This window comes from Carya illinoinensis, chromosome 1, assembly GCF_018687715.1.
Source record: "Carya illinoinensis cultivar Pawnee chromosome 1, C.illinoinensisPawnee_v1, whole genome shotgun sequence".
Lineage (NCBI taxonomy): Eukaryota > Viridiplantae > Streptophyta > Magnoliopsida > Fagales > Juglandaceae > Carya > Carya illinoinensis.
Window position 1 is genome coordinate 42,212,907 of NC_056752.1, and position 9,767 is coordinate 42,222,673.

Below are 9,767 nucleotides of genomic sequence, written 5' to 3' on the forward strand. Positions count from 1 at the left end.
AGACATAAGCTTTTATGCCGAATTACGTTAATCGTTGTGTCTTTCTTTATTTTTCTCTATTTGCTTATTTATTATTATTATTTTATAGATGAATGTGAAGAATACCGTATCGAATCCCAAATTACCATCGTGGATCGGGAATAATTCTTTCATTTGTTCTGATTAATTTACGCGTTAATAACCATTATTTTATAAAAATATCACTCGTTACTTTTATAAGGTCTCACCAAATGTATTTTTTTCCTTTAAATTAAAGTTGTAAAATAATTATACAGAACGTTGTCTTTAACATTTCAAAAATATAATTTTTAAGAGATATTTTCCTTGAGATTGAATGCTTAGACTGAGAAAGATTTTAAAAAATTTGCAATTACATGACAACTTGTGTTAGGTTATAAATAGTAAAGTTAAGTTTGTGTGAATTCATAGATGAAATGAGATAATTTTAAATAAAAGATAAAAATTAAATAAAATATTATTTTTAATATTATTATTATTTTAAGATTTAAAATAATTAAATTATTTATAATATTTTTAAAAAATTATAATAATAAAATAAAATAAACTCAAATGAAATATTTTTCAAATCCGAACGGAAATTGAATGCATCGGTGTTGAATACAGATACGGAAAAGTACAGCAGCAAAAGAAAACGTGGATTGAGGGTGGTTGGTGCCTTGGTGGTACAGAGTCTCACCGAATTCCGATGAAAACCAACAACCTTTGTTATCCCTATAATTTTATTCCATTTTTTCCAATATATTTACCGGTCTCTTTAAAATACATATATATATATATATATATATATATTTATATTTATATTTATATTTATATTTACGGGTCCAACTCACCTACATCCCTTTGGTGATTTTATCCTCTTATTTAGCTTCGCCTTCCTTTTCTCTCTTCTTACTCCTTTATTACGCTTTCCTCCACCGAAACCAGTCTCATCGCAATTTCGATCTTAGTCTCTTCCCTAACCTAATCTAAATTCACGCAGTTTCAGATCTATTTCCTCGATTGTCAGGTAAATATTGCTCTCATCTTTGTCTTCGTTTTTTAAACCTTTTTTCTTGGCTGTTGTTCTTCGTTTTCAGGGTTTGATATTTTTTCCTTTTAGATTTTCGCTGCTCATTTAGAGTTGTTTCATTTTAATATTTTTTTAATTTTAATGACCGTCTGCTCTAATATTTATGGAATTGATGTTGTTTATGCTTTGTTATTTTCACTATTATTATGATTGTTATTGATATGTATGTTTTTTTAATAGGTGTTATCGATATATATATATATATATTAGGGTAGATTATTGTTGGTGAGAATGCAATTCTAGTGATCAAAGTGCAGGCTTGGGTTGAGTATCTGTGTTTTTGTGGGTGGGATCATGTATCTGTGTTTAGTCCTTAAGGGTGGGCCTTGCCTTGGTGTGGTTTCACGCCGTTAGGAAAAAAAAAAAAGAAAAAAAAAAACTATATTGGTAAGAAAGCCCTTGAGTTATCAGAGCCTAGGACCGATCCAAAAAAGAAAAAAGAAATAAAAAAAAACCCTCGATTGTTCAGGGTCTAGGTTACCCTGATTTTCTACATCTCGCTGCTTTGGTACATACATTCTTAATATGAAATGAAAATTTTCTTCTCCCAAATATTGAATGAAGAGCCGTATAAACAGAAACTTAAAAGAATGTCAATATGGTATACAATTAAGCTTTGTAAATGTCTAAATCTCAGAAACGTGGGCTGTACTTTCTAAGAATAAGAAGAGTACACCAATAAGAACGTAAATTTAACAAAAAGCAAATATGTTAACGATTGCTTGGCAGTCATTGGACTCTGGTCTGTAACTGTTAAATTGTTAAAGCAAATCATATTTGCATTTAAATTTTCTGAAATTATCTATCTTCTCTATTATATATCAGGAACAGAAATGTCTTTTCCACGGAATTTCCATTCGCAAGGAGGCACCACTACTGATGACTATCGGTCCTCCTTCAGCAGGAACAACTTCAGCAACAACAACAGGAATAGAAGGAACAATTATAATAACAATAGGAATTATAGGAATATGAATGACTTCCCGGGGACACTTTGGCAGCATAATGACAGTTTTTATCATGTTAAGCCGGAAAACTTCACTCATGCTAATCGTAATGGCATGGGAGTGCCATCTTTGAAAAGGAGAAAGTTTTCAGCTTCTACTTGGGGAGGTAATGGGAGACACTATGTGTTGCCTGGGACATATGACTTGGCCCCTTCGACCTGCAATTACGCAGTCCGTCCTACAAGACCCAATGTGGAGGCCTCTATGTCCACTAGCTTTAAACGTGAACGCTCACAATTAGAAGATGATGAACCAGCCTTCATGTCAAGGGATGAGATTGAGAGACACTCCCCATCAAGAAAAGATGGTATTGATGCTCTTCGTGAAGCTCATTTGCGGTACTCGTACTGCACCTTCCTTCAGAATCTTGGATTGCAACTCGAGTTGTAAGCTCTTCTTTTCAAACTGGACTATTATTATTTCTTTTGCAAGGTTGTTTGATATAACTGACATTCTGTGGCATGCATCTTGCAGGCCCCAAACCACTATTGGCACTGCCATGGTTCTGTGCCACCGGTTTTTTGTTCGACAATCACATGCTTCCCATGATAGATTTGTGAGTTTACTGTTATGAGTAAAATTTGCAGTACATCTGTACAAGTTTTCATAGAATAGATGACCAAGAACTCAGTAAGATATCGGTAGGAAAACTTGTTCTACTTTTGTGACCTATATGAAATTGTGCATGCACTGTCAGAAAATAATGATTTCCCAGAACCTGTACTATTTAGAGCATTCATCTCAAGGGAGATTTGGATAATATTCCAGTTTATAATGAAGGAAGTTGATGTCTTCTGAAAGGATGAGATGCTCTTGTTGTATTTATTTTTGTTCATGGGCTGATCTATGTTCTTGTTCCAACTTTTTTAATTATCAACAAAAGGAAGATAGATTCTTCTGGACTAAATCATGTAACATCTATGTAATTGATCCAGAAAAGTTTAATAATCATTTCTTAGATTTAGCGACTCTTTCAAGTACTTTATTTTTGGAAATTTGGCTTCAGTTGACAATGGCTCCTATGATCCTGATCTGTTTTGTCAATCTTGTGGCAAATTACTTACTGATTCTGATCTGTCTCTTTTGCAGTTGATTGCTACTGCCGCTCTTTTTCTCGCTGCAAAGTCTGAGGAGACTCCACGCCCTTTAAACAATGTGCTAAGAGCATCTTGTGAAATTTCCCGTAGGCAGGATGTTTCTTTCTTGTCCCATTTGCTTCCTACTGTAAGTAGCCTCATTAAGGAAAACAAATCATTAGCATTTATGATTTATTTATATATATTTTTTATTTGCACTGGGTGTCCGGGAACAATGTCCCGACTAATCATGCTCTTGGCAACAAGTTTTTGGCAAGTGCATCTTGGATAATTCAAGGGAAAAATCCTCCAATCCAATAGCCCCTAGAGATTGTTTGCAGCCAAGGGGATTTGAACCTTAGACCTAAGGGGAGCATACCCCCAAGCTCAAGGCCTTTACCACTTGGGTTTCATTTATGTTTTAATTTGAACTGAGAAAGAATGTGTTTTTCATTTGAAGGATTATTTGTCTCGGCTTTACCTTAAGAATATGTCACATCAAAAGTGGTTTCTGATTGGTCAGAAATTCTAAAATTGTTTTAGGAACCACACTGTTGATGTTTGACACTTCTTGTTTTAAATTAAATGGTATTTCCTGTTGTGCATTTAAATTCAAAGTTAAGGTGTTTTGTGTACAGAAGTAAGGCTCCTTCTACTGCATGTTTATTGTGTCCATTAATATGCTTCTAAAATGTATTGTTGGTTATAAAAAATAATTTAAAACTGCAACTTTTACATATGCTGACATGATATGTATTGTTTTAAACAGGACTGGTTTGAGCTTTATCGGGAACGAGTGATTGAGGCTGAGCATAGGATACTGTCTACTCTAAATTTTGAGCTTAATGTTCAGCATCCATATGCTCCTCTTACGTCTGTTCTTGAGAAATTAGGTCTTTCACAAACTGTTTTGGTCAATTTGGCATTGAACTTGGTCAGTGAAGGGTAAGTTTATTGCTTTCAGCACTTATCAAAAAATTGCTGTCAATAGTTTTTCTTCTTTTTTAATCAAATGTTATATTTCCTGCTAGTGCAATATATTTGCATTGGCTGTCTAGTTAGCTCATGTTGAACTTCACCTGAAGATGTGCACCTTGAACCTGCTGATCTTAGTTAATGCATTGACTCTGACCCTGACCTTGTTTTTTTCATTCGTGGTTTGGGCCTGTCCATTGTCATAAATTTGTATCCTTTCGAAGTAGTTTAGTTGAACACGTAATGTAGGAAACAGGATTTGGGCAGTGGGTCTTAGAAGAAGGTCAACCAGAGAGCAGATTGGGTTCTGGTGGAGTTTCTGGCCAATGGGATGGCTACACTGGGTTTTCCCCTTTTCTTTGGGCAATTCAAAATTGACTTTTGCTTGTGTCAATAATTTTCTTCTTTGAGAAGCTACTCTGTAGTTATTCTCATATGGGATATTGATTCTTTTGGCATGCATATAATTGCAGGGTCTACACAAGATTGATTAGCGTGCTCGCATATATGATTTTCTTACCTGGCGGATTGATATGCTGTTCTTGGAAAGTTTTGTTTTACATCTGAAGTTGAACTGCTGATGTGGTGTTGATGACTTTTTCACCAATAAACCCCATGATTTTGGTCATTGGCTACTAAAGATGGCCACAGGAAACCCCTAGGGGTTGGCTCAGGTGGTAAAGGCCTTGGGCTTGGGGGTATGCTTCCCCCAGGTCTAAGGTACAAATTCCACTGGATGCAAACAATCTTTGGGGGCCATCGGATTGGGGGATTTTCCCCTTGAATTACCTGAGGTGCACTTGTGGGAAATTCCTTGCCGAGAGCCTGTGCACTCTCGGGATTAGTTGGGACGTTGTTCCTGGACACCCAGTGCCAATAAAAAAAGAAAAAACAAAGATGGCCACAGGACCTGCAAAACCATTTTTTCTTTACTATTTTGATTTATTTCTTTTCCTCTCATCTTTCTTTGAATCTGTATGGAATGCCCCGTAGACTTTTACCTATAAAAAAAAATAGAGAAATAAAAAGAATGCCCTCTAGACTTCTTACAAAAACTTACAATTTTAGGGCATGGCAACTTGCACTTGCTGTCGATACTGACCTTCTTGGGTAGGAATTTCTTTCTCTTTGTTGCCTTTGAGTTTTCTGGTGAGGGTTCAGTTAGCTAGGGGCCTATTTGGGGTTACCCAACTTGTTGCTAAGTTGTTTTTGTCTGCCATGAAACGTTGAACCATTGGTTTAATTTTGCTTCCTTTTTTGTATTTTTCAAAACTAGTTTGGATGTTTTGATAAACTCAAGTCGTGTTCTTTTTCACCCTCTCGTACTTAGTACTTCAAATGAACTTCTCTAAAAATAAGGAACTTGAATTTGATTTCAGTTTTAACCAAGCATTATGTGAGTGAAAACCTTGCTCCAACTGTTGCTTCTTAATGTAGAAGTGTCACGTCTGATGTATTCTATGAGTAGTCTTTTGCGGTTTGGGACAGACTTGATTTCCTATTATTTTTCTCTTGCCCGTTGAAAAGAAGGGCTGACTAAAAAATTCTCTAATACCACTCACTTGGGATGGATCATTGCTGAAAGGATCAATTAGACTGTTTAGCATCTAAATAATCTTCTTGGTTTTTTTTTTTTCCTTCTGTCTTAAAAGCATAACTATCACTAGATTACCATGCATAGATGGCACTCTTATATATGTTCCGTTTACTTAGATTCTTGCCTATTCCTATTCTCAATAAAATTTTATTTACTGATAACAAAGAAGAAGCATAAACATGAAGTGGGAGTCATTTCTTCTTCTTTTATTCACTCATTGATTCATTATAAACTAAGATGTAAACATTAATGGCTGTTACCATTGCTTGCCAAAATTTTTGCAAACTCTTTACTTATAGCTTAACTCTTTATCATGATTCATCGAATCATCAAATCTTGATGTTGATGTTCACACTGCCTTATCATTTTTATTCCCACACCAAATAAACCTTGCGACATATGTGCCCATCTATCCATGTTGAGGGGCACATTTATATTTTTTATTTTGATGTTCACACTGCCTTATCATTTGTATTTTTGCAGCTAATACTACACCCCACCCCCCCACCCAAAAAAAAAAAAAAAAAAAAGGTGTCCAATTTCTTCTCCATCTCCCAAAATGGTATAACCTCATGATTCGGATGTCCTAATATTAAATATCAACAAAAAATATCTGAGGTATGAAGGATAAAATCAATCCGTTCATGTTAACGAACTATTCCTTTCTAATTACTTGTGAAATCCTTTTTTTTTTTTTTGAAATCTTATAACCATTTTAATCAGCATTGTCATCAATACCATCATATTTTCATTTTTGTCAATGTTACATTGCCATTTCTACTGCTTGTTCTACTCTTGAGGTGTGTATATATATAGATACACTCTTTATTCCTTATCAAAAATATACATATATATATACGTGTGTGTGTGTGTTATAAATAACCTGATAAGCTTTTGAAGTTGTTGATATTGGAACGTAATGAAGAATTGTTTCAATGTATATTGACTGACGCCATTGCATCTCTTTTGATATTTTGGACTCTAAAATATCAAAGCCTGTCCTTTCACCAATAGGCTGCACCCTGTCAGATCATGCTTTTCTTCTTCCTCAAAGTTTGCATATCTATGGATTTAAATTTTAAGGAGTGAAATGGGATGATATTTGCTCATCTTTATTTTTTTCAAAGTGAAAAGCGGCATCTGTATGCCTTCTTCAATATCTCCATGGGCTGTCGTTCGGCAAGGAGAAGGGGCTGCGCCATCTCCCCAAAGACCATCTAAGTTGTTTAGAGAGTGTTGTAGTTTCGAAATGTTGATCAATTTCTCCCTCTTAAAAAGTTCCCCCTTGTCGTAGTTTCAATGTTGATCAGTTTCAAAATGTTGATCAATTCTTAAAAAGGAAAGAATTGAAGCCATATTCTCAGTCTGTCCCTGGTCACTTGAAAGTTGCCAAGGTGTCTTTTTCCCTGACTTATTTCTTTTGTGCAAATTCTTCTAAACTTTTCATTGTGCATACACATGCATTATCTATTGGGACCATCCCAACGAGGGGTAGTTTTTCAATATATTGCTGAGGTTTCAAGGAAGAAAACATTAGTTACATTACAAAAAAAATGGTTTATATGTTGAAACCTTACCACTCTCAAGTTGGTATCTAATATTTTAGAAGACCCCCCCCCCCCCCCCAATAAACAAAGTTATAAAAAATGAAAAAAGAAAAAGTCTATTATATTTTTTTTACCTAATTTACTCTCCTCCCTTGTTACAAAACCCCTTGTCCGTCTGCAAAAGCAACTCTTATTGAGAACCATGCTGTTGCATGTAGCACAGCATGCTTTTCTGCTTTTTCAAAAAGCTTATCAACAGGCAAAACCATGCATCTATTACTTTTAAAGACTACTTCAATGAAAGAAAACAAAATTTGTTTACTAAAAATAAAAAAAGATACAAGGCGATCGTGCCTAATGTTTATTTTTTTTCTCGGTGTGCCTAATGTTTCATTCAATATGATACTAATGATGCTTCTATCGTTATCTATGCCTGTGATACTGTTTACAATAGAGAATTATGGGTGGTATTCTATAGTGGGGCTTATATGCGTGCTATATTAGCACAAAAGCATGCGTGTCAACCAGCCTGTCCAGAAGCCGGGATATGTGCATTTGCTTTAAGAGGTTTGATGGCAACGAACAGTTACTTCCTATTTGCTTTCTCATTTGAATTTCATATATCTCTGGAGTTAAAAGGTCAAGCAGCAGAAATTTTCCTGGGAGTTTGGTGTATTCACTAGATGAGTATAACTTGTTTGCTATAGTTTTGGTACTCTATCAGCAATCCTGCAGAGATTCTTGGATACTATTCTACCTGAGTTGCTGCTTTTTTAGTTGGTAAGGTAAAATAACTTGACTTGCTCATTTGAGTTGAAATGAATGGCTGATTAATTGTCTTATTTCTTTTATCTTCTGCTATGGATAACTGTTGTACCTTTGTAGCTGACATGATTTGGCAATGTGGAAATGTGTGTTTCATTGTACGAGGAAATGAATGTTCTTTTTGTGTTGCCCCAGATGGTTGGTTTGACTATTCATGTATCGCACTCCCTGCTTTTATTAATGGCGAACGTTCTGCTGCTTTAAGATCACCTTCTAAAGTTGTTGAATACTTTGTTTTGCAGACTTCGAAGCTCACTGTGGCTGCAATTCAAATCTCATCATATTGCTGCTGGAGCTGTCTACCTAGCTTCTAAGTTTTTGAATTTAGATCTTACTTCTTATCAAAATATCTGGCAGGAGTTCCAAACAACTCCAGAAATTATTCAAGGTATTACCATTGTGGTGATTTACTTCCTGAACTTATGCTCAATGTATTCTGTTATGCATGGTTGGGTGACCCTTTGCAATCTTTGAAACTTAAACTGAAATTATCACCATTGCATTTCAAGAACTTTACTTCTTGAGTGTGTGCCACGCTCTAGAAGACTACAATTCTCTGATGGATGCCAAAGTTCATCATCATCATTAATATATGACAGCATAAAAACCTAATATGGATAAAATCTTCAAGAAGCATCAGTCTTTATGTTCTAAAATTGAATAATAATTCTGTGCTTAAGTCCTTGGCAAGAATGGTGCTGGATGCTAATTAATGCTTGATTACTTGATGCAGATGTATCGCAACAATTGATGGAGCTTTTCTGAGAAGGCTAGCTGAATACTCAGTTGGGACATAGAATTGGGTCAGTTCTATTGTGATGGTACTCTCCAGGTTTTGTGGGTAAATATTCTTGTATGTTGGGATAGATGAGTTATGAAATGATGAAACAATCATCTGCATAGTTTAGGTTTTAGTGCAAGAAGATTGATAGGAAATAGATCACCAGTATGCATATTAGAGGAGATGGACCATGTGTTTGAGGGACTGATTGTGCCACTACATGATTAAAAATCGTTCAAATGAGTTGAGAAAAGAAGGTGGTCCCTTTTTTCTCGGCATTTCTGAAAAGGATGGTACAAAAAGAATAAACGACAAGATTGTTTCATGGATCTGCAAGAACCTTGTTTTCGCTTCTTTTGAGTGTTTCCATCTCTTCTTGTGGATTGTGGCATGCCCAGATTCCAAGCCGCTTGCGATAACTTGTCTTGGACTTTCAGGTATGTTGTTGAATATATATATATATATATAAAGAAGGGTTGATTTATTGGTGATGCCAAAAGAGTCCTTCCTGAAGTGCATAAAGCGGGGTTGATTAGGTTTGTGTTATATATTTGCTGTTTTATATGGAGGGAAGGTTGGCTGAAGTACCTTGAAAGCAGACCATGTCTTGATGAGTATTTTTACAAGCAGCAAATTGAGTTATGCTCATTACTCAACTTCAGCGGCAAATACCAAATCCACAGGGAAAAGAAGAGAAATATTACAACACAAAGAGATCCACAAAAATAAATTTACTTATAAATTGATATGATTTTATATGATATGTTAGATCTATTTTACAATAAACAATATAATGTAACACTTCAAACTACATCAATTTATAAATTTATTTTTATTGAATCTTTTTTTTGGCTGAAGTATTTCTCCAA

The 9,767-nt window shown here is 35.1% G+C and overlaps 1 protein-coding gene across 2 annotated transcripts; it reads left to right on the top strand.

Annotated features, from left to right (window-relative positions):
- Positions 1–832: 832 nt before the first annotated feature.
- LOC122275066 (cyclin-T1-5-like) lies at positions 833–9,234 on the top strand. 2 transcript variants are annotated; one of them, XM_043084011.1, is made up of 7 exons: positions 833–1,027; positions 1,916–2,483; positions 2,572–2,653; positions 3,187–3,321; positions 3,943–4,118; positions 8,360–8,505; positions 8,851–9,234. In XM_043084011.1, the coding sequence occupies exons 2-7, from the start codon at positions 1,924–1,926 to the stop codon at positions 8,880–8,882; spliced, it is 1,131 nt and encodes a 376-aa protein (XP_042939945.1). In that variant the 5' UTR covers positions 833–1,027; positions 1,916–1,923; the 3' UTR covers positions 8,883–9,234. The 2 variants fall into 2 exon arrangements, with proteins under 2 accessions (XP_042939945.1, XP_042939952.1); XM_043084018.1 differs by lacking the exons at positions 8,360–8,505; positions 8,851–9,234 and adding an exon at positions 4,622–7,083.
- Positions 9,235–9,767: the final 533 nt, after the last annotated feature.